The sequence below is a fragment of the Tenrec ecaudatus genome, chromosome 1 (genome assembly GCF_050624435.1).
Source record: "Tenrec ecaudatus isolate mTenEca1 chromosome 1, mTenEca1.hap1, whole genome shotgun sequence".
NCBI classification, from domain to species: Eukaryota; Metazoa; Chordata; class Mammalia; order Afrosoricida; family Tenrecidae; genus Tenrec; species Tenrec ecaudatus.
The window spans coordinates 36,299,959-36,325,562 of NC_134530.1; the positions used below are offsets into that span (position 1 = coordinate 36,299,959).

Here is a 25,604-nt window from a genome sequence, read left to right on the forward strand (position 1 = left end):
TAGACAAAAGAGGTCTCTTTGATAATGTTAGATAACTCAGCTTCTACACGTGTGTGATTTAGTAGACAATGTCAGTTTCAAGGAAGAACAAACTGAACAAATTCATGCATTGGTGTGCTATATTTCAGACGCCAGCGTTGACGGTTTTCTATCAGGCATTTTGGCATGCAAATGAATAGTTACCTGTAGCTACCAATTTAAAAAACCTACTTGGATTATAAAAATTTATTTGAATTCCATAATTTCTCTAATAATGTTAGAAACAAGATCTTTCTGAAACCATGGATCACCATGACTCAAGTGCTTAACCTTTCAAATTGGTAATTTGATCATCTTTTGGTCTCCACTTTAGACATTTGCCCGTGGTAATATCTGTGATCTTTAAGCTTTTGAATTGACATGTGTTTTAAACGTCTTGCCCTACTTCTGCGGGCCATTGCGTGGTGTGTAGCCTGGCTGTCGTGTCAGGAAAGCCTGACACCCACTGTTAAAGCTGTTCAGTTTGTCAATTGCAGTTAACCAGTATTTGCTGGTTGTTTATTCCGTTTTTCTTTCTTTTTTAACAGGAAGAAAGTAAACGGTGGAGTGTGCGACTAGATATATCTGCCCCTCAGATGATATTTCCTGATGATTTCAAATTCAAGAATCCTGTATTAGTTGTTGTGGATCTAGGAAGAATGCTACTGACAAATACCCAAGGTAAAATAATGTATGTATGTGAAATAATGAAATGTGTTGGGAGATAGATCTGCCTATGCTTAACTAAAGAAAGCCTAAAAAAAAAAAGGTTTATATAACACTTTTAACTCCAAAGTTCATTACTTCTGTAATAGTTTTATTGAGGTATAATTCACCTACTGTAAAGTTCACCCATTGAGAGTTTGCAAGTCTGCGGCTTATGTATAATTGAGAGAGTTGTACAACTATCTCACGAGTGACTAGGCGTTTTCTTTACCCCCCCCCAAAGGAAACCCTATCTCTTCCTGCAGTCTTTTCCCTTGTCCTCACTCTGAGCCCCTGGCTGCCCCTCATCCTGTTTTCTCTCTCGGGATTTACTTTTTCTAGACATTTCCTGTGAATGGACTGACTCATCTGACCTGTGGCCTGTTGACTGACTTCCTTCACTTAGCCTAATGTTTTCAAGGACGTCCGTATGTCCCGTGTAACAGGACGTTGTTTCTTTTCACTGCCGAACAGTAACTCATCGGAGAGACTTACCCACATTTTACTCATCTTTTCTTGAGTTGATGGCCTTTTGGGTAGTTTGTACCGTTAGACTTTGATGAATAATGCTGCAGTGAGCATTCATGTCCAGGTCTTTAGTTATTTCCGGTGTATACAACTAGTAGGAATAGAATTCCTGCATCATACAGTAATTTTATGTTTCAAATTTTGAGAAACCACCAAACTCTTTCCCCAAACAGCTACACTGTTTCACAATCTGCAGTCTTGTTCGCAGAAGATGAATGTTACCATTTCTGTGCAGCCTCAAACATTTATTAATGTCTTCTTATAGCCATCCCTGTAAATGTGAGGTGGTATCACGTTGTGATTTTTCTTTCTATGTAACTTTCTGCATTTTAACAGTCATTCCCTAGTTCTTTCTTCCAGTGACTCCTGGAAGGTAAAGCCAAAAAAGTATTAATCATTTATTTTGAGATATGAAGGAAGAAAGAGGGGGTACATGGGTAAAAGACATTGAGGAAGCAAATCAAATAATCCCTGCCTTAACTTAATTCACTGAGAAGACCTGATGGGGAAGAAGTGGGTAAAGTTGCTGAGCAAGAATAGAAACATTGAATGCTAAGTGGAATATTAGCAGGGAATTTGATCTTACGAAAGGGGTCACCCAACCACAGAGAGCACCTATTTGGATTTAGACAATATAATCATGTAGCATGTTGATGACATTGATTAGTGATGTGATTAGCTGGAGAAGAGTGGGCTAAGAGCGGGTGCCTGGAGCTTGCTAAACGGTGACCATGGCAGTAGCAAAATATGAGACCTCTGTTCCTTTGCAGCATTCTAGTGTGGAAACAAATGGACATGTAGACAAAAGTAGAGGAGACAGTGAACAAAGGCCCACAGATACTTGTAAAGAGCGAGGTTTGTGGCAGCTCCCGTGGTGGCAGAACAGCTTTGGGCCGCCAACGGTGATTTCCATACCCATATGTTCATATTTCAGCGGGTCCCACTCACTTCCTCTATGTTCATGTATTTGCACTTTTTGTATTTAGCTGCAGCCACTGTGGATTAATGGCAGACGCAGAATATCATACTCGAGAGTGATCATCTAGTTGCTTTTCGTTGGGACTTGTTCATAGTCTACTTTTCTTAATTGTTACATTAAAGGGCAGAAGAAGGAAAGAATAAGCACATTCTTTGAATCTTCGTTTTTTTATTTGTAGATGGCACCAGGAGGAGAAGTAGAGATGGGTCAGCATCTGAAGAGAATCCTTTTAGTGATGACGAATACAAGACCCCTCTGGCCACACCTCCGAATACTCCACCTCCTGAGACTAGCAGCAGTAATGGCGAGAAGACACCTTCATTTTCTGGAGTTGAGTTCAGTGAAGAACAACTTCAAGCACATTTAATGAGCACAAAGATGTACGAAAGGTACTCCCTGTCATTCATGGACCTCCAGATCATGGTTGGACGAGTGAAAGACAACTGGAAACATGCTCAGGGTATTGACGTGGGACCAACCCATGTGGTAGAGAAATTCAATGTTCATCTACAGTTAGAACGCCGCCTGATTTATACGTCAGATCCCAAATATCCAGGAGCAGTGCTCTCAGGCAACTTACCAGATTTAAAAATCCACATCAATGAAGATAAAATATCTGCTCTAAAGAGTTGCTTTGCTCTTTTGACCTCCTCAGAAATGAAGACTTCTGACACTCAGATTAAAGAGAATATTTTCCCCCATGAAGGACAGCGGGGAAGTCTGCAAGATTCCGTCATGAATTTAACCCAGAGCATCGTGATGTTGGAGCAGCATACTCGGGAGGTCCTGGTGGAATCTCAGCTCCTCCTTGCTGAATTTAAAGTGAACTGTATGCAGCTTGCTGTTGAGAGCAATGGCCGGTATATTTCCGTGCTCAAGGTATTTGGTACCAATGCTCACTTTGTGAAGAGGCCTTATGATGCTGAAGTCTCCCTAACTGTTCATGGGCTACTCCTGGTGGACACCATGCAGACATATGGTGCTGATTTTGATCTTTTGATGGCTTCACACAAGAACTTGAGTTTTGATGTTCCAACAGGAAGCCTCCGGGATAGCAGGGCCCAGTCTCCTATCTCTGGACCCAATTCAGCCCATTTAACTGATGCAAATGCACTGAGCGACCTATCGGTGACTAATGTTTCACTAGACCAAATTCTTACCAAAGAACAAGAGTCCCTTATCAAGTTGGAATATCAGTTTGTGAGTTCAGAGTGTCCCTCGATGAACTTAGACAGCACACTCCAGGTCATATCGTTACAGGTGAACAATTTGGATATTATCCTGAACCCAGAGACAATAGTAGAACTGATTGGTTTTCTTCAAAAATCTTTCCCCAAGGAAAAAGATGATATGAGTCCTCAGCCCTTAATGACGGATTTTGAAAGAAGCTTTAGGGAACAAGGCACTTACCAATCCACATATGAGCAGAACACCGAGGTTGCAGTGGAAATCCATAGGCTTAACTTATTGCTCCTGCGGACAGTGGAGATGGCAAATGGGGAGAAATATGGCAGAAAAATTGCCACCGCCAGTATAGGTGGCACCAAAGTTAATGTCTCAATGGGCAGCACATTTGAGGTGAATGGTTCTCTTGGCTGCTTGCAGCTTATGGATCTGACACAAGAGAATGCTAAGAACCAGTATGTCGTCAGCATCGGGAATTCGGTAGGTTATGAAAATATCATCAGTGACATTGGCTACTTTGAATCTGTGTTTGTCAAAATGGAAGATGTAGCCCTGACGGAAGCTTTGAGTTTTACATTTGTTGAGCGATCCAAACAGGAGTGCTTTCTCAACCTCAGGATGGCGTCCTTGCATTACAACCACTCGGCTAAATTCTTGAAGGAGTTGACATTATCCATGGACGAGCTGGAGGAGAATTTCCGAAGTATGCTGAAAAGTGCCGCCACCAAAGTCACCACAGTACTAGCCACCAAGACTGCCGAGTACAGCGAGATGGTGTCTCTCTTTGAAACGCCAAGGAAGACCCGGGAACCTTTCCTCTTGGAAGAAAATGAGATCTATGGGTTTGGCGTCGCTGCGCCTCATTCTGACCCTGTAAAGCTAATCTTGAATATTAACATCGAATCACCTGTTGCTTCTGTCCCTCGGAAACTTGGGAGTCCTGAGTTGCTGGTAGGACACCTGGGACAGATATTCATCCAGAATTTTGTGGCAGGAGATGATGAATCCAGAAGTGACCGCCTGCAAGTGGAAATCAAAGATATTAAACTATATTCTTTAAATTGCACACAATTGGCAGGCAGAGAGGGCACTGGATCTGAAGGAAGCCGGACAGTGTATCCTCCGTCTGGGTCTGCCAGTGTCAGTAGTCAGGAGGAAACTCCATTCACCCGCCATGATTTCTTTGAATCTTTGCATAGAGGTCAAGGTAAGGAGCATGAATCTTTTGTCTCAATTTGTTTTAAAGATGAAAACTCCAGCTCATTGTAGGATTTGGCTTAAAACGCCACCATCACCAAAGAAAGGTTTCTTCGAACACCTAGCAACCTACCTCTTCCTATTGGGTAGGTTGATAGGTTTTCAACTTGTTCCACTTAACCGTGAATTTGACAAAGTGAGGCATTTTAGTTTTTTAAGTGGTCTCTTGGAAATCTGGTGAGTGCTCATCTCAAGAGATGCTTCTGTTGAATAATGGGTTCTGTTAAAAGTGCTGTTTAGCTTGGTCAACTATCCCAAGTTGTGGACTTTGCCTAGTGAAACGTATAGCTCAAAGCAGCAGGAGAGATCAATGATGAATAGAATATTAATTTAGTCTGTGGATGTTAAGCTTTCCTTGGGGTGTTCCGCCATCTTGTTTTTTAAGGCTTAATCCAAGGCTCTATGAATAGAATGCTTGTATTTAAAGCCTAGACTTGATAGCTCAAACCGGATAGTCCATCCTATTCTCAGAATCCACAGACACCAGGTAAGCTTTAGAGCCTGACTTCATTTTTTTGGTGAAGAAATGAATGCACTGCAAGGTGTTTTCTCTGATCTTAATTCACTTTGATTCGGTTACATGCTGAGAGATTGCTTTTTCTGTTTGGGATAAAAGAGGTTGATTTACCTGGAACCTTGTATTACGCCTGATTCCAGGGTAGGCTTAAGAAAAAGAGGGGGAAATCTTATATTGGGAAGCTAGATAAGGATGAGCAATTTCGGTTGGAAAACGCCGCTGGAAAGGCCAAGAGAAGCATGCTGTCGACCCTGGCAGGGGACTGTGATCCCCTCCTCATGTTTTGAAGCCACCAAGTGGATTATGTCATGAAAATCATCTCTTTTTTTTTGGTGTAAAATTAATCTTGTAGTTCTGCTTGCTGGGAATTTAGATTTGGACATAGGCATCAAAGTCTACTCAGTCACAGCGCCAGGTGCCAGGATGCCTTGCCCTCCCAGTCAACAAGTACCCCGTGGGCTCTGTGTTAAGTACTCTGCTCGTAATCAGTAAGACAAGCAAATAGTAGTGTTTACAGTCTGTCATTTCTCCCCCTCATGCCAGCTTTTCACATCCTGAACAACACGACCATTCAGTTTAAACTGGAGAAAATCCCAATAGAGAGAGAATCGGAATTGACCTTCTCCCTTAGTCCAGATGACCTGGGAACTTCGAGCATCATGAAGATTGAAGGGAAATTTGTTAACCCAGTTCAGGTAAGACAAACAAAAACTTGTTGATTTTCATGTCAGGGAAGTTGAAAGCATTTTAAAAAGTGACTATAGTAAAACAAAGGGTCTGGTCTCCTTATGATTAATTCCATTGGGTAAGAAATTTCTGTATCACAAAAAAGATTTTGGATCCTGCCAATGAGTAGTGAATATGTGCATGTTCTGGCAAGGTTTAAAGCAAAACAAAGAAACAGCACAGTTTAAAATTACCTTTTATGTGTGAAGCGTGCAGACTAGCTTTGTCATTCATTGACCCTGTAGTGCACAGGGTAGGCTGGTGAAATACCAATTGAGCTTCTGAAATTTTGGAGTCCTTTCTGTCAGTATCGATTTTCTTTCTTCTTTATTAGTCTGATTACCTTCTGGTTCCTTTTGGCTCACCGTCTTCATCCTTGTTGGGCTGACGGCGTTCCCTATCACGGAGGGAGCAAGAATGGAAGCTGGTGTAGTTAGGACGGTCACCTCGGGCCTAGCCTCTAGCTTATTCCTTTACTCGTAGTTTACATCAAGGACTGGTAGTCTCCCACTAAGATAGATTATGAGAAACTACAAGATCTTATTAAAAGGAAGTGAGTGAGTTCAAAGAGGTATCATTAGTGATCTTTACTGTTCCTGAGCGCTGTTCTGATAAACGTAGAATACTTTTATTGTGTCATTTTATTCCAGGAAAATTAGTCTTGTTGGTCTTCTAACAAGAGAAATGAGCTGTTTGGAGGAAAAAGGCAGAGCCCTAATTCCATTGCCATTCAGAAACAGAGAATTATTGCTTAAAAAGTCAGTCTCTTGTTCCCAGGAGGATGTAATTCTTGTCACCTTTGTGACCTACTGGACCCCGCCTGTGAAACAATCTGATGACCTGAGTTGTTGACAGATCCTTTCAAGAGAGAATTAGGCTTGACCCCTCTGAAATGTAATGAGCCTGGATAGGAATTTCTTATTGATGTAGATGCTTAACGTGTGTGTGTGTGTGTGTGTGTGTGTGCACACATGTGCATGTGCATATATCTGCCACTCATTTTCCATCTAAAGCTTAATTATTCCTGATTTAGCAGAGCGTTAAACTATGTTATGAAACTATGTAAATGACAAAACAATAAAGATAGGCAAGATATTAAGACACAGGCCCCAAGTCTAAGGCAGTAATGGGCCCTCAGGTCTGACTCTTAACAGCTGCTTTGGAGCTGCATTGCTTCTGATGGATGTTTCTTTGTTAACAGCAGTAGTTCTTGAGTGAGGGGCTTGCCTCAAAGCTTTGCCTCATCAACCTTAGCTTTTGCCTCATCAGCAGTGGCCCCTAGAAGTTTTTCACCTTAAACTTAACACGTGATAGGAGTGCTATTGTAGCCTATTGACAACATTTTTTTGGTTACCATTGACTTAATGTTTGGGATGAAAATATTTCTTGAGCATTTTTCAAGAAATGTGGACAGATTTAAACATGGACAAAAATAGAAAAGTCTAATGAGCCTGTATACCCATCACTTAGAATGAACACATCTCAAGATTTTGCCACATTCATTTCATCCATCTATTTCTCTTGCCACTCCCCCACCCCACCCTACCCCTCCTTTGGGGAAATATTTTAAGGCCAATCCCAGAGTTGATACTGTTCCATACACTTTTTACTTCGAATGAGTCTCTAAAACTGATCTGTGTTCTGTTATATGACCAAAGTGCCCTGCTTGTGCCTTAAAAAGATTAATGAAAATTCTTTAGTAGCATCTTCATTTTAATGCATCTTCAAATTTAAGAGACGTATTTTCATTCTCTTACAAAGGCCTTTTAAATTTTGGTTTATTTGAATCAGAGTCCAAACAAGACCCACATACTGTATTTGAGTGATAGAATCTTTCAGGTCTCCAGTAATCTAATTTCTCACTCATTTTTTTCTTCTCGTGCCATTCTTTTGTCACAGAACCTACATCAGTTGGCCTGTAGAATTTCCCTTCTGAATTTGGCTATTTATGATGTCATCTGACTTGTTCTGCTGTATTTCCAGTAATGTGTAACTTAGCCCTGCAGGTTTAAGTAAACCTACGGTCTCTTGCTTTTTTTGCCTGAACACCTCAAAGGTGGTGGGAGGTAGAGGTCCATCTGTCTGGTTGTCTCTTAGCAATGCTAACATTGATTATATGCGTAGGTGGCAAGAGCCGGATCCCTCTATTAGGAAGTTCTCTGTCAGTCAGTCTTCTAATGGTTTATTCTACTGACTAATTTTGTTGGACTAAATTATTTAATTACAAAAAACTCACTGCCATAGAGTTGATGCTGAGGCTCGTAGTGACCCTATGTAGAGTATTTGAGACTGGACATCTTCTGGTTTTCTTAAATTGATTTCTTTTTTAAACATGACACAAGGAAGGCGTTACAAGTGGTGTAAAAGCTCAGTGGAATACATATTCCCGGTTTTGGGAGGGATGAAAAGGGAGATACTCAGAACCTTTCACCAACTCCCTCACTCCCCACCCCCAACTTGATCATAGAGGATTAATCATGTGCTTTGTGGATGTAATTAGAGACTGTAAATCTTTATGGGACCAGACAGCCTCATCTTTCTCCTGAGAATTGGCTGGTGCGTTTGAACTGTTGACCTTGTGGTTAGCAGTCAGTGCTGTAGTGATTTTCTAATCAGTCATTATGTCCACATTTATTGGAATTCTGTGTTTTTGTTTTTTTTTTAAGTAAATTAAAAGTCTTTGTCCTGAAAAAAAATATATATATATTTTTTCCCTCCCCCAAGTCATAGGCTTTATTGGGCAGCAAAGTCGGCCAGGCTACTATCTGAAAATATTTTTAATAAAACGTTTTAATTCAAAGTAAAGGAGAAAGGAAACATTAAGTACTCATTAGCATCATTAAAATGTACCTCTTCTTTGTTTAGCAGTGCACAACATAGGTTGTCACACTTATGATGGTGATCAGCCAGTTTTAGACTCTCTGGAGTCTTGTTTCTCAAATCGATGGTATATTCAAGTTAGCTATTTGGCAATGTTCTCTCACGTTCATTTCTGCAGTTGTCTCTGTGATTTTGAAAGGGTGACTGCTGGTCCAGTCATAGGAGGATCAGCTTTTATTTAACAGGCATTGTCTTGTGGGGAGGCCCTTGTAAATGGAAATGAGGCAGCGAGAGCAAAGAAGCCAAAGAGATAGATAATCCTTGTTAGCCGTTTTCCTGTCACCTGGTGGGGAAGCCTCACAAAGTCAGCTTTGATAATTTCTGGGCAGTGCATCTGAGTGCAACTGATAATAGTTGTGGAATAACTGGATCTTTCTCTTTGAATACAGGTGGTGTTAGCAAAGCATGTGTATGAGCAGGTTTTACAAACGCTGGACAATCTTGTGTATAGTGAAGAACTGAATAAGTTTCCGGTCAGTGCTACCTCCTCACCTTGCCCTAATTCTCCTCTGCCTTCCCTCAGTACCTGTGGAGAGCCTTCTATTGAAAGGAAGGAGAATGGATTGTTCAGCCACTCCAGCCTTTCTAACTCCTCACAAAAGTCCTTGTCTGTGAAGGAAGTCAAATCCTTCACTCAAATTCAAGCCAACTTTTGTATATCAGAGCTTCAAGTTCAACTAAGTGGAGATCTGACTTTGGGCGCCCAGGGTCTTGTGAGCTTAAAGTTTCAGGATTTTGAGGTGGAATTCAGTAGAGACCACCCTCAGACTTTATCTATTCAGATTGCCTTGCGTTCTCTGCTGATGGAAGACTTACTGGAGAAAAATCCAGACTCCAAATATAAGAACCTGATGGTGTCCCGAGGAGCCCCCAAACCATCTAGTTTAACACAGAAAGAATATCTCTCTCAATCTTGCCCTTCTGTGTCCAATGTGGAATATCCCGATATGCCACGGTCTCTTCCCTCCCACATGGAAGAAGCTCCTAATGTCTTTCAGTTATACCAAAGACCCACCTCTGCATCCCGGAAAAAGCAAAAAGAAGTCCAGGACAAGGACTACCCGTTAACTCCACCACCTTCTCCATCAGTAGATGAGCCCAAGATACTTGCTGGAAGGAGTAAATTTGATGACTCCTTGGTCCACATCAATATATTCCTGGTGGATAAGAAACATCCTGAGTTTTCTTCCAGTTATAATCGAGTTAACCGGAGCATTGATGTTGACTTTAACTGCTTGGATGTACTCATCACACTGCAAACCTGGGTCGTGATTCTAGATTTTTTTGGAATTGGCTCCACTGCTGACAACCACGCGATGAAGGTGCCGGCCGAGGACGTGTTACACAATGTGAAGTTAGAGTCAAATCCTTTGCTAGCGCCTGAACTTCAGGATCCGGTGAACACTAAGCTGGACCTCAAGGTATCTGCTCTTTTTATCTTCTTTTAAGTTTTAAGACAGATTTTGGGTTTATTTATTTACATGTTGACTGTGAAGTGGCAGGAGTTGTAGTTAGCACTTGCCTGAACCGATCTGACTTTTGGAGGGTGTTGAGGGGAGCGGGAGATGATGTGAATCAATATCAACTCCAGGCTGATCCCTATGAGGTGGAAGTCAGACATGCCCCCTTTCCAAGCTTCTTGCCGGTTTTGATACCAACCGTCCCTTCCATGGCACTCACTCACCACTGGGTTCGACAGTCTTTTTCAATGGCCACACACAACTCAAAAACCATGCTTAAAGTGAGGTTGTTTATTAAGGAAGTAATGATGCAAAGCAGAAATAGGAACAAGCAAGTACAACTCAGGATTAGGATGAGGGAGCAGACAGCTCTCTCTCAGCCCTTCTCAGCCATGGAGACTTCTGTCTCTCTTCGTGCTGGCCTCATCTTCCTGTTTTCTCACCTTTTTTCCTCCTAGTTATTCATGCATCAAATATCCACTGAGCACTGACTTATGGCAGGCTCTGAAGAAGAAGAAGCGAGGAAGATTTGGTCTCTGCCATTTGGGAGCAGTGCGTGCTAGTTGAAGTTTGAATCTGCTCTCTGTTTCCTCCTCTCTTTCAATCAATGCCTAAATCCCCAGTGATGGTCCTCGGAGCACAAAGAATCACCTGCCTCAGCAAATCCTACACATACACTCCTTTTTAGAGTTAGAGTTGCTATGCTATTACGTAGAATGTATTTGTAGCAAAGGATATGTGGTTTATAAGCCAGGGGATTGTTTTGATTTTTTTCTATTTATAGTTATCCTTAGGAAAGGAAATATCTGATAAATGTCTTTGACAAATAATTTTAGATGATTTTCCAGTTGATCAGCCAGGATTTCTGTTACATATTGATCCAAAGACAGTAAGCATGATTCTAAATAATGTTCATCACTTTGCTTTGGCAGATGTCTTGGGGTAAGATTATACTTTGAATCTGTGTTAGTAGCAGAAGACTGCAACATTAAATACACATGCAAAAGTGAAAAAAAAGTTGTTAGTAGAAAGAATTCACCAACAGAGACCAGACAAGGGCGCCCTAAAGAAGACCCCCACAGTGTCTAGATCTTAGATTCTTCAGCTGAGTTTCTTTCCTGTCAGGTCTGTCCTGACTCACATTCTAGTTGGACCAACTTAAAAAACCTAAAATGGGTACTGTCAAAAGCTTTACTTTAAAATATCCCTAGCTTTCATGCATCTCCCTTGAAATAATTTTTTCTTCCCCCAGTAATGCATGGCTTTCTTTCTGTTTCTTGTTCCTAGGTCCACTCACTCTCTCTGGTGCTGAATAAGACCACCAGTGAGCTGGCTAAAGCCAACGTGTCCAAACTAGTGGCACACCTGGAAATGATAGGTAAGTGGGGAAACTCAGACTTACAAAATCTGGTACGGATTTGAATCTCCAGATCCCAAATCTGATTGTCCTCATGGGCTAAGAAAAGTGTGGTCAGTGGCTGATCTGTGGTTATTGGCTGGATTGTGATTTGTGGTTGTGGGTTCCAAATACTGGTTTTAAGTATCAGAATCATCTTCAAAGTTTATTAAAAATGCAGACACCTGGCACACTCCGTCCCTCTCTCATCTCTCAGGAATTTGAGTCAGGAGGTTGGAATGGGCCATGGCATCTCTCATGTTTTTAACAAAATATGTAGTGTGATTATTTACTTTTTATCCTCCCCCCCAAAACCAGGACATTAAAAAATCATTTTATTGGGGGGCTTGTACAACTCTTATCACAATCCATACATACGCCCATTGTGTCAAGCAAATTTGTACATTTGTTGCCATCACCATTCTCAGAACATTTTCTTTCTACTTGAGCCCTTTCAAACCAGGACATTTTTGAGAATGAGTGGGGACGCTGTAAATAATGAGGCCTGGAAAGCGGGCCTGTAACAATATTGTCTTGGAGAAACTGGGGCATCTGCTCACCCTGAAGTAGATTTGAGTGCACTAGTAGGGGAGCATCATTAGCAGCGCTGGCATTCTTTCTACTGAGACTTTGTGGGTTCAAATTGTAAAGCGTAAGCATTTAAGGAGTCTAGATTAAACACCGCCCCTTCCTTAAAGGGGCAACGAAATAGGGATGATTACAGCTCTCAGATGTTGATTCTGTGTTAAAAACAAGAATCCCTTTTGGTGAAGGAATGTGTTGAACATGAGGTTTTGTTTCTAGTGTAAGTTAATGTACAGGCGTTCCCTAGATCAGCTAGATTTTTGAGATTGGGAGAAGCTTGGGTATTTTGTGAGACATTACTAGGAATCAAAAGAAGTATGTTTCTTTAGTATATTAGGAGCAGAGCTAGCATGCCAAATGTATATACTTTATGATTGATTTGTAATGATCATTGTGTTATTTTGAGGAGGCCAGAGTTCGGAATAAACCTTCTTAGCATCTGTACAAGTTTGAAAATGCCTCATTTAAATTCATACCCTAGGTGTTCATGTTTAAACATGTCTCGTTTGTTCTATTCACTGTCTAAGGACTTTTGCTTATGGAAGGTCAGAATAGTTCCATGATTTGGTAATTCAGCTGCAAATCTGTCTCCAGTGTCTGCCTGACTTCATTAATCTTTTTGAAAAATTACCAAACCACACTAAAATATGCCTCTCTTAAGTTGTTTGAATAGCTGACATCTTCCTGACGCTTTCCTCCCTTTTTTATCCGAAGTGCGATTACTAAACCTTTTTTTTCCACTCGTTTTATTAGGGGCTCATACAGCTCTTATCACAATCCACACACACAGCAATTGGTAAAGCACATTTGTACATTCATTGCCCTCATCATTCTCAAACAATTACTAAACCTTAATGACAGACCACTAATTCTTCTTTTTTTTAATTTGATTTTATTGGGGGCTCTTACAGCTCTTATCACAATCCATACATATATCCATTGTGTCAAACATATCTGTACCTATGTTGTCATCGTCTTTTTAAAAACATTTTCTTTCTACTTGAGCCCTTGATATCAGCTCCTCATTTTTTTATTCTTCCCTCCCCGATGTCCCCTTGATAATTTATAAATTATTATTTTTTCCATGTCTTACATTGACCACTTCTCCTTTCACCCACTTCTCTTCTATCCGTCCCCCTGGGAGGGGGCCATACATCAATTATTGTGATCAGTTCCCTCTTACTAAACCCACCTTCCCGCCCCCCCCCCCCCCCCCCCGCCACTTCCCTTACCCTCCTAGTATTGCTGCATCCCTTATTGGTCCTGAGGGGTTTATCTGTTCTGGATTCCCCCTGTTGCAAGCTATTCTCTGTACCAGTGTACATGTTCTGGTCTAGCCAGATTTGTAAGACAGACTTGGGATCATTAAAGAACTAGAGGAGGGTTATGTGTTTTGTCTGTGCTATACTGCACTGGGACTGGCTTTTTCTTCCTGTGGCCCTTCTGACAGGAGGTATCCAACTGACTACTGATGGCCTTTGGATCTCCACTCTGCCCTCCCCCTCATTCCCATTGATAAGATTTTTTGTTTGTTTCTTTTGTTTTGAGTCTTTGATGTCTGAAACCTGATCCCATTGATACCTCATGATCACACAGGCTGGTGTGCTTCTTCCATTTTGGCTTTGTTGCTTCTCAGCTAGATGGCCTCTTGTTTATCTTCAAGCCTTTAAGACCCCAGATGCTATGTCTCTTGATAGCCGGGCATCATCAGCTTTCTTTACCACATTTGTATATGCGCCCATTTTGTCTTCAGCAATCATGTCGGGAAAGGTGAACATCACAGACTTCCTTGTTAGTAGAACAGAGTGTACTTGCATTGAGGCAGTACTTGAGTGGAGGCCCAATGTCCATCTGCTGCTGTAATACTTTATAAATAAATATATATATATACAAAGATCTATTCCCCTATCCTTATATACAAATGTATTTACATATACACATGCCTGTATTTACACCTCTATACATGTCTTTTGCCTCCCAGTTCTTTTCTCTATTTCCTTTTACTTCCTGTCCCACTATCATGTTGAGCCTTTTCGGGTTCTGGTAATTCCTCTGGCTACATTACCCTTGATTGAGCCCCTTCCAAGCATCCTATGCCCTTCTCACCATCAGTTTTAGATCACTTATGCTTCCCTTGTCCCTGCATTTGTTGGCACTCCCCTCCTTTTCCCCTACCTTCCCTCTCCCCTGTCCCCCCAGAATCATCAGTCCCATTGTTCTCTCCTCCAGATTGTTTATCCTGCCTATCTTGTCCAAATAGACATGCAGAGACAATAATACGCGCAAAAACAAAGCAAAACAAAACAAAAAGACAAGATATAAATCAACAACAGCAAATACAACAAAACCAACAAATAAATAAAAACCTCAATAGCAAAAACAGAAAAGCCCTCAAACAGTTCCAGGTCTATCCGTTGACCTTGATCAGTGTTTTCCAGTCAAGTCCGCTGGGATGCCACTCCCTGGCCCCAGAGTCCACCTTTGACATTCCTCAGGGACTTCGTTGCTTTGCTCCCCTTGCTGCTCTGCTGTACGCCCTTAAGTGTTTCACCCTGGTGTGGTGGGGTCGGGTCAAGCATATTTCCCTCATGGCGTCCCCAGGGCTGCCCCCTTAGCGCTATGTGTCAGTGAGGGACATCATCATATTTCATGGTGGGGCTGGCCCTGTTACCCTCTCTGTGCTTTGGCTGCTCTGAACCAGAATATTGTCCTCAGGACTTGGTGGGCTGGATCCACTCTTCTCCTTCCATCTTCGTTTGGTCCTGATCAGCTGTGCCCCACTTCCTGAGCTGCAGCTTCGGTGCTGTCCTCTGAAGTGCATTCCTCTGGGGTTGGGGGTGCCCATGTAGTTGGGATTGGGGTCAGCCCTGCAGACCTCTCTATTGGTTTCCTGCTTCATGCCTGTATGTTGCATTCCCGTCTTGGCGTGCTGGGTTGAAGTCTGGTTCCTCTATCCTTATCCTGTGGAGATAGAAATCTCCCCCCACCCTTTGGGTGGGTTAGAGCCTGTTCACTCGCTACCCCTGTCTCTTTCCCCCCTCCTTTTTTGTTGGCTGCCAGACGTCTCCTTGGGTTGGGTTTGGCACCAGCTGTCGTACCTGGACCTCACCCTGGGAATGTATGTATATAGTAGCTTTTCACCTATGCCCCTTTTTGCTTACCTCAGCATTCCACTATTCTAATTTAGTGGCCTACTCTCAGAGAAGATCATGTTTGGATCTACATTTCTGTGTCTACATTGATTGTTTGTGTTGTACATGTGTGTGATGTCATTTCTTTCCCTGGTATAAATGCTAACATGTGATGTTGCTCTTTTATTTTTATCTTTCTTAGACAGTATGAAATATTGAATAACATTTTTCTGGGTGTATTAGAATATGAAATTTTACTTCTGAGATTTAGTTTAGTGAAATGTTATAGACCTCCTGTAAGGTGCATGATGGAGAGGATGTATAATAATGGGCTTGAATTTTTATATCCTTAGAGGGAGACCTGGCCTTACAGGGTAGCATCGGGAGCTTGTCTCTAAGTGACCTTACTTCCCATGGAGAGTTCTACAGAGAACGATTCACTACGAGTGGTGAAGAAGCGCTCATCTTCCAGACTTTTAAGTACAAAAGTTCATCTTTTCTTACTTGATTGTTCTTTATAATCACATGCTGTTTCAAATTCTCATTGGCTAGATAGTGAAGAGTTGAAAGTTTTTACCTTCTCTGGTAACATGGATAAAATCTGATTGTAAAGAGTCCTGTGTTATATCAAATTTCATTAAAATGGCTCTGTGTTGAAGTGGGCTACTTAGACCCATCAGTGGAGCATGGCTGAAGTCATGTTGATTGTTAAAACACCTGGGCTTTCTCATATTAGGTTTTCCACTACCTTGTTGCGGGACTTTAGGCAAGACACTTAATCACCACAGTGCTGGTTTCTAACCTGGTAGGAAGGGGATTGAGATCACCCTAAACTTGCATCTAGTTCTAAAAGTTCTGGAGTGATTTCAGTCCGAGAAAGTTGCTAGTGCTAAATTGCTTTATTTATATGTATATACATATATATTCCTGAATAAACACGATCTATGTGGAATCCTTTCGATTTTGTATTTCAGAAGGCATTTTAGGTCTACTGGATTGTGAAAGAATGGTTTTAAAAGGTAGAAAGTTTAAAATAGTGGGTTTCAGCCTTAGTATATTTGCTGTTAGGTGCCATCGATTTGGCTCTGCCCTTAGTAGGAGCTGTTAAAACAAACATACAATTAGCTGTCCATATTTTGCCCCCAAATATTTTCATTTAATTGGCCTTAGGTGGGCTGAGTCCTTTTTTTTAATGTACTGAGATGATTTTAGTGTTCAGCCAGGGTTGAGAAACACTGCTTTAGAAGAAGTCTGAGGACTGTTTCTTTCATTTTCAGGGGGACTATGTCCTACTATAGCGAGAATCTAGGTGGATTTGTTTACATTATTATGTAATGTGTGCGGCATGGTTCTATAATAAATGAGCTCATTTATGTAAAGCGCTCCTTATTCTCTGCCTGGCACAAAATAGGTACTAAGCAAATGTGAGTTCATTTCCCCAGTGACTATGTAATAATAGTAATTTATTATTAATGGCATCATGCACTACTAAGTTCAAAACCATTTGTGAAAATCTTCTAATTTATCTCTGTAGCTTCTCCAAACTCTTTGGCTTGTATTTCACTTGAGTGAAATGAAGACTTTTATTTTCAGATGCCTGTGTTGTTACAGTCCCCGCTAGGAACAGACTGAAGAGGAGTAGCCACTCTTCCTCAAAGGGAAAGCGCGGGCGGGAGGGCCCGGGAGCCCAGGTGGCTTCCAAATGAGCCGGCTCGAGTGACTGGAGAGCCTGCTTGAGAGCTGCACACCTTGTTTATAGCCCCAGCTTTTCGACCAGACTTCAGTGTAAGGGTCTCATTAGATTACGGGAGCTTAGAAAGGGAGTAGTCATTGGAGTTTGTGTTCTAAAGCCTAATTGTGGGTGCTCAACTGTTTTCTAGGAAACCCCTCTGGATCAACCAAAGTTTTCCTCAAATACTGGCAGGTCCATTATCTTGCTGCTGCCTGAGTTGAATTTTTACTCTCCTAGATACGGCCGGCCTGACCCTCTGCTCCGGAGGGAACACGACATTCGAGTGAGCCTCCAGATGGCCTCTGTGCAGTACGTGCACACTCAGCGCTTTCAGGCTGAGGTGGTGGCTTTCATTCAGCATTTTACCCAGCTGCAAGATGTCTTAGGGCGCCAGCGAGCTGCTATCGAGGGCCAGACGGTAGGTAGCCGCATTGCTTTCCCAGTGTGGTCACTGGGAATCTTGAACCTCTAGAGAGAAATCTGGAAAGTTTCACTGAATAAAGTAAGGATGATTTTATACCTATTTTTCTGTGTAGCAGATTAAGTGATCATTGGGCAGAAACTGTACTGTAATTATGCTGTGCCCTGTATGTTTGAGGGGCTTTGAAAAGCATATGGGGTTTTTCTATGAACTTTTTGAAGTTTCATATATATACATATATACCATTTCATACATACATACATACATATATATATATATATATATATACACCATTTCATATATTTATATATGCCACACATAACACATTGCCACCGAATCTGTTCCAAGTCTTGTGACCCTTTCGGCTCGAGTGGAACTGCCCCATAGGATTTCCAAGGCTGGCAGCCCTCCTTAGAGAAGCAGACTGCCACAGCCTTCTTCCAAGGACCAGCTTGTGGGTTCTAATCTCGTCTCTTGGGGATTAAATCAATAATAAACTTAGTTTATAAGCTAAGCTGAATAAATGCTTAGCCTCTGTGCCACTAGGGCTCCTTATACATAACATATATACACTGTACCTACATACAAAAAGTTTGCAGGAAAAATTTCATTTTCTTTTGATTCCAGTTTTCTACAAACTTTTTGTAGCACCTTTGTATATGCTTCACTTTAAAAAATTATTAGTTTTTTATTAAATACTTTTATTGGGGGCTCTTATCATAATCCATACATCCATCCATTGAATAAAGCACATTTTTACGTATGTTGCCATCATCGTTTTCAAAGCATTTTCTTTCTACTTGAGTCCTTGATATCAGCTCCTCATTTTTCCCTCCCTCTCTGACCCTCCCACATCATTGTTATGTACATTTAAATTGATTTTTTAAAATGTGATTTAAACCGAAGAGGCTGTCTGCTCCTGTAAAGATTTACAGTCTCGGAAATCCTAAGGAGCAGTTCTGTTCTATCTTGTAGGGTTGCTATGAGTTGGACTAACTGGGCAGCACATTAAGTACTGCACCAATGGGGATCCTTACAGAAAGCTGTGGACCGCCTTTTGATCGACTAATATGATTCACACAGGCTCTTTTTTGGGGGTAAAACTTAAACTCTTTTCTTTTTATGTTAGACTTATGACAGATGGTATCAGATACCTTTGACTTGCAGCTGGGATTTTCCTTCCTACATTTAAAAATAAGAGATTTCTCTCTAGGCAGTGTGTTTGCGGCATCTGATTTTGATTTGTTGTTTTTAATTTTCATTCGGCTCATTATTTTCTAAATTTCCGTATGATTTCCTCTTTCATTCATGAGTTATTTAGGCTTATTTAATTTCCAAATATTCCTATTAATGATTTTGAATTTAATTTCCTAGTTATCAGAGAAAATACTTTATGTAACTTCAGTGTTTTCAAAGTTGTTGTGACTTTTATGTGGACCTTAGTAAGATCTATCTTTGTAACTGCTTCCTGTGCACCTATACATGTGCGTATTCTGCTGTCTTTGTAAGAGTGGTCAGTACATGTTCAATTAGGTTAGTTGATTGTGTTCATATCTCCTTTATCCTTGCTAACTTTCTATCTGCTTATTCTCAGTGATTGAAGGTGGATGTTGGGATCTCTGTAGTGTTAGATGTAGCTTTTCATTATTATAGATTGGTAGTTTATGGCATTAAAGCCCTGTTAGGGGTATAAATATTTAGAATTGTTATAGACACCTTTATCAATGTGAAATAACCATCTTGATTTCTGGTAAATATTATTCTTTGGAAAATCATCTCTTTTTAGCCACTCCAGCTTTCTTATGATTATTTTTAGTACAGCGTGTCTTTTTTACATCCTTTTACTTTGGGCCAGTTTGTGTCTTTATATTTGAAGTTGCTTTTTCTTATGTTCTTTTTGTTTTTTTCATATGTTGCTTTTTTCATGTTTTTCATATTTTGCTTAAAAAAATACTATCTGGTAATCTGTTTTTCAACTGGCGTTTTAGATTGTTTACGTTTAGCAGGATTATTGATAAGATTAGTTTCAATATATTATCATGCTAGTTTCCCCTGCTAGGCCCTTTCACTCTTGTTCTGTCTTTTCTTATTGATTAATTCTTATGATTTTATGAATTTTTACTTTATTAGTTTGTTAGCTTTAAGTCTGTTGTATATTTTTAGTGATTACTCCAGGTTTAGCGTGTATGTTTTGCTTTTTCACATTTAAATACTATAGATAACATTATATTGCTTCACATGTATTACACATACTACTTCACCGTCTATTTCTCTTCATTTATGCTATTATTGGCTTACATTTCTTTGTATAATTATTATAAACCCTATAATAGGGTGATATTTTTGCTTTAAACATAAATTACTGATAAGAATTAAGAACTGTTTTCTACTTTCCCACGTCCTCGTAATGTCCAGTGTTGTGTATTTTTTATGGGGGTGTCTGTATACAGCTGGCGTCAGTCCCTTCTGTCCTAGGACTTCTAGGACTTTAATTTCTGTTTGGACTTGGTTACTGAAGATTACTTTTCTTAGTCACTGCTTCACCATCCTTTTAAAAGGTATTTTTTCCCTAGGTATTAAACTCTAGGTTGGCCATTCCTCCCCGTGTACTTAGAGATATTATTTTGTTTCTTCTGATTTGCATTCTTTCTTTTTTTCTCCTTAGCAGTTTTATTGGCATGTAACTCACATATCATACAACTAAATTGTTCCTTCATTCTGTCACATCAAGGGGAGCTGTGCAGTTAACCACCACGTCTATCTTAGAGCTTCCCCACCCCCACCCCGCCCCACCTCACAGTTGTATGGCCTTTAAAGAGAGTTGTGCAATCACGATCAGTTCTAGTGCTCCCTCACCCCTCCCACTTTCATATTTACTCCTGAAATCCCTTTCCCTCCCCATCACCCCCTGCCCCCCATTCCCTGTAATGCCATGTGTCAGTTATTATCATTGTACATCCATTCCTCTTGTGTTTCACAGCTGGGAAAACAAACAAAACAATGAAACACAAATTGCACTAAGGTGGTAAGGATAGAGCACATTAAAATAAAGGCAAAAATACAAATGTGCATAAGAGGGAGAAGACCCACACTAACATTCAAAAAGCCAGGGGAGAAATTTCTGTCATGGGACCAACTAAGAGATGCTTGCACCCAATACAGATTCAGGTCGTGTCTGTAAGAACATCTGGCCTGGTACCGAGTTCGGTCTCTGACTGATTGTAAAGCTGCTCAGGACTCTGGCCTTTGACTACAGTGGATCGGCTCTGACTGCCTTCCATATATTTCTCCAAACTAATTTTAGCTCTGATACTTTTCTCTCCACCATATTTGAATTTTGTAATTGTCATCTTTGGATCACACAAGCTGGTATGCTTCTTCTGTGTGGACTTAGTTGGCTTCTCGTTTAGATGGCTGCTTGTTTGAATACAAGCCTTTAAGATCCCAGACACTTATTTCCATTGCTAGCTGGGCACCATCTGCTTTCTTCACCACACTTTGCTGTAACACCCTTATCTTTAGTGATCATTCATGAAGTTGCCAATTTGCATTATTTGTATTGAGATGCCTGCCCCTGGTCTTATTATTGTTTCTTTGTATATAATGTGCACCCCCTCCTTTTTCCTGAGTACTCCTAACATTTTCTCTTTCTGTTTGAGCACACTGCAGTAACCACTGTGGCAGCCCTCATCTTAGGAGGAATGTGCTCAGTCTTGCCCTATTAAATGTGATAGTAGTAACAGTGGTTTCTGTTTCTTTACGGAATTTGTTCCTCTGTCAGTTTACTCTGACATGAAATTACTCAAAGCTTTCCTTATCTTTTTAGTGTCTGTAAGTTCTGTACTAATGTTCTCTTCTTGATTTGGGCAATTAGCCTTTAGTAATAACTAGAACTTTATCAGTTTATCTTTCAAATACCCAGTTACTGATTTTCTTTATTGTTTATCCATATTTTATATAAATACTTTTAGCTGCTTTTTAGTTTCTCCCTCCTATTTAGGCTTACCTTGCTTTTCTTTTTGTAGCTTCCTATTGTAGCACCTTTGATCATCGCTTTTAAACCTTCATTGTGTTTAAGATAAGTATTTAATGCTTTAAGTTTTTCTCTGAACCTGTTTTAAGTACATCCTATAAATTTTAAAGTTTTATTTTCTTTTATCATTTAGGTACATTTTTTCTGTTTTCTTTGTGATTTCTTATATATAGATCATTTAAAAAGGTATGGTTTAATTTCCAAACATTGGGGGTGTTTTCTTTTTCATTTTATTGGTGACTCGTACAGCTCTTATCACCATCCATCCATCCATTGTGTCAAGCACATTTGTACATTTATTGTCATTTTCATTTTCAAAATATTTTCTTTTTGCTTGAGCCCTTGGTATCTGCTCCTCATTTTTTCCCTCTCTCCCCCCCCCTTACGAACCCTTGATAATTTATAAATTGTTACTATTTTTCCATGTCTTACACTGACCGATGTCTCCCTTCACCTATTCTTCTGCTGTCCGTGCCTCAGGAAGGGGTTACATGTAGTTTGGTTCCCCCTTTCTCCTCCAACCTTCTTACTGGGGGATTTTTAAGTGACCTTTTTTTTTTTTAAACTAATTTCTTAACTCAATGTTGGACTTAGATTTTATGTGATTCTCAAATCATTTTAAATTTTTCCGGCCCGTAGTGTAGCCCAGCATATATTCTTAGCACATGTTCCTTGTGTTCTAATTGTTAGATAAGGAGTTCTAGAAATACCAATTAGCTATGATTGTTAAGTATTATACCAGCTTACAGATTTTTGTCTTAATTGTTTTGTTAATTAGAGAGATGTTGAAAATCTGTTAGTTTTTGTTCCATATATTTTGAATCATTGTTTTCAGGGGCATTCATATTTATGTGCTGTTATGTGTTCTTGATAAATTGACCCTTTTATCATGATGAACTGGTACTCTTTTTAACGCATAATATTCTTTGAAGACTGTTTTCTTTGTTTAATCTACCACTCCAGATTTTCTATGATTAATGGATTTGCATTGTATTTACTTTTATACTCTTGTATAAGCCGAGTTTTTCAGCACATTTTTAATGTAGTTTTTGTGGTAAAATTAGGTGTCTCGGCTGACTCTTACTCGGGTCATCTTGTACTTGAGTATATTCAGTATCTATGTATGTTTCTTACACACTGAGCATAACTGGCACTTAATTTTAAAAATCTCTGCCTTTTAATTGGTCTGCTTGTTCCACTTATATTTAATATAAACACTGATATGCTTTGGGTTTATGCCTATTATATGCTCTTTGTTTTCTATTTGTCTCATCTCTTTTTCCTTCTCATGCCATTTTAACTGTTAATCATTTTTCCTTTTGCCCAACCAACCTCTAAAGAGTATCAACTTTATCATAATTAATTTGATTGCATTTCTTTCTTTACTAATTGATTAGTAAATGTTAATGATCAGTGAAATGCTAAGTTTTTGCTGTGTTTACTCAGGCAAATAATTGACGGGCCAAATTAAAAAACCTAACTCCCTGGCACTGTTTCAATTCTGACTCATAGTGACTTGGAGCACAGGGAGGACCGCCCCGTGAGGTTTCCAAGGCCTCACATCCTTGCGGGAGCAGACAGCCTCCTCCCTAGTGTGGAACCCGCTATATTACCGTGAACAAAAGGACAGTTAGCCTTTCTTAAGAATACACACACAGCTTTATAAATTCATGGAACTTTTGGCAACCTGAGGTTACTTAATTCTAACTTTAGGGAATGAGCCTCTGACTCAGTTTTTCTTCTGCTTTCAGGTAAGAGATCAAGCCCAGCGTGGCTCCCGTGTTCTCCTGGACATTGAAGCTGGTGCTCCTGTTCTCCTCATCCCCGAAAGTTCCAGATCCAATAATCTGATTGTAGCCAATTTGGGGAAGTTGAAAGTCAAGAACAAATTTCTCTTTGCTGGTTTTCCTGGGACCCTTTCCTTACAGGATAAGGTGAGCCATCTGTATCCGATTCTTGTTCAGTCCAACTAGTATTTGACACCATTTGAAAATTTTGCATGCTACCTTAATGTGACCTTAGCTTCTGTCACTTTGTAGCTTATGTTGTTTAAATGATGTTTTTTGCCCTTTAATTAAATATTTCAGTGAACCTGCAGTAGAAGTAGGATAGTTTATAACCTTTTCAAATTGTATGTAGCAACTTGTGTTTATGAAAACGAAGCCTTTCATCTTTTATAATGCTTTTCTCAGAGTCTGATTGTGTAATATCAACATTTTGCTCTTTCTTAGTTTATTTTTCAGAAGACATGATTTGGCCTTTAGTTATTTGAATAACTTAAATAATCCAGAGTTATTGGAATAATCTGAAGTTATTAAAATATCTTAATAATCTTATACAATTAAAAATTATTTTAGCATCTATTAACTTCCAATAATTATGTTCAGAGGAAATAAGGATAAAGATCATTGTTTCATTTTACATATCGGGAAACAAGTATTCACTGAGAATAAACAATTAAAATAGAAATAGCTGGTACATCGCAGAACACCAATAGCTGAGAGGAACTTGGAGTTTGTATTATAGAACAAATGCACACTAGTAACAATTCATTTTGATAGTTGAAGAAACTCATCGACTTTGTTAGAACTAGAGAGGTCGTCTTAATTCTTTGTGTGTGCTTTAATATCCATTTCTGCTTTTCAGGTTAGCCTCAGCTTATCGGCCCATTCATTGAAAACTCATTCTGGCATATCAGAAACTGCTTACTGAAATCCTCAGCTAGTAGTTCTCCTCCTAAGTGAAACAGCTAACAGTACAGGGAGATGATACTTTGAGGATGAGCATATGCTTAAGATTTGAATGTAAGATCTTAGACCTAGATGGACCTTATTGCCAGACATTGCTTTCCACTGATTGTGTGTGTGTGTGTGTGTGTGTGTGTTAAGATAGTAATAATCACATCAACAACCATTGATCTTTCACAGTAGGCCCAGAAACCTTGGCTTTAGAGGTAAATATTTACTTCTATTGTTTACATACTCGAGTATAAGCCGACCCGAATATCAGCCGAGGCACCTCATTTTTACTGCAAAAACGGCATTAAAAATGTGCTGAAAACCTCGGCTTATACATGAGTATATATGGTACAGCAAAGAAAACCCTACTTGTATAAAAATAAGTTTGGTAGCTATGTCTTCTTAATAGTCTTCATTATTTTCCCTAATATTGATATTTAAAGTAATATAATTAGATATTAAGCAAGTGTGTCAGAACCTGTGTTTGCACATGAATGCTGTCATTTGTTGCCGCGTTACAGTACTGCATCATTATTCGAATATTTGCTGCTTAAAGCAGAATTGCATTTCGCATGGGGAAGCATCTTCTGAGCCTACAGTGTTAAATTCTTTGGAGTATTCTAGATTCGCTGGTGACACATGTTGGTTTAGAGAACAGACTAAATATTTTAGGGAGAGCCCCATTAGAGCAAGACTTGGGGGATGAAGTTAGACAATGGTACCGTTGCTTCTCTACCTTCTTTGAAAGGAAAATTAGACTGATTTTCCACATCAGATCTTTCTAAAAGCTGGTTCACAAGCTGACTTTGAAGAATAGTCAAAATTGCTGCAGAAATTTCTGCAGACAGGCTTCCATTTTGTTAAGTAAGCCAAATAACAGCACATAGTTTGTAGCTTTTTAATGAAAATTTTTCCTGTATTTGTCTTTTGAGGATTTGATTTTAAGTGGCGGTGCATACAAGGATCACTTTTTCTTCAAGGTATTATTATATTGCCTTTTTTGGGGGGCCTCTTGGTTATTTTGAAAAACAAAAACACGAAAACCTTATGGGATTCTGCAGTCAATTCACATTCATATCTTTAAAAATAAGATAAACCCAAAGTGATGAATTTTTAAAAATATTTCATTAATTGGGAAAGCCTTTTTATCAAATTGTGTTTTTTTGGTGTGTGTGAATATTTCCCTCCCTTTTAGAGAAGTCCTTCGTGAAGACCATTAAACATAATTCCTTTCTTTTAGTCCTAGGTGTTACTCTCTTGGTGATCTTGTTTTATGCCCTTAAATCTTAGAAAGACTTGTACTTGTTACATGT

At 39.8% G+C, this 25,604-nt stretch overlaps 1 protein-coding gene across 4 annotated transcripts in view; it reads left to right on the forward strand.

The window, feature by feature from the left end:
- The window catches only part of VPS13D (vacuolar protein sorting 13 homolog D), a 270,781-nt gene that overhangs the window by 36,917 nt on the left and 208,260 nt on the right, over positions 1-25,604 (forward strand). For all 4 annotated transcript variants that reach the window (XM_075550922.1, XM_075550923.1, XM_075550924.1 and 1 more), the window contains exons 18-25: positions 567-699; positions 2,409-4,622; positions 5,733-5,884; positions 9,185-10,216; positions 11,543-11,633; positions 15,721-15,847; positions 17,337-17,517; positions 23,305-23,487. In XM_075550922.1, the coding sequence (XP_075407037.1) occupies positions 567-699; positions 2,409-4,622; positions 5,733-5,884; positions 9,185-10,216; positions 11,543-11,633; positions 15,721-15,847; positions 17,337-17,517; positions 23,305-23,487 (4,113 nt within the window). The remainder of the gene's footprint in view (positions 1-566; positions 700-2,408; positions 4,623-5,732; positions 5,885-9,184; positions 10,217-11,542; positions 11,634-15,720; positions 15,848-17,336; positions 17,518-23,304; positions 23,488-25,604) is intronic.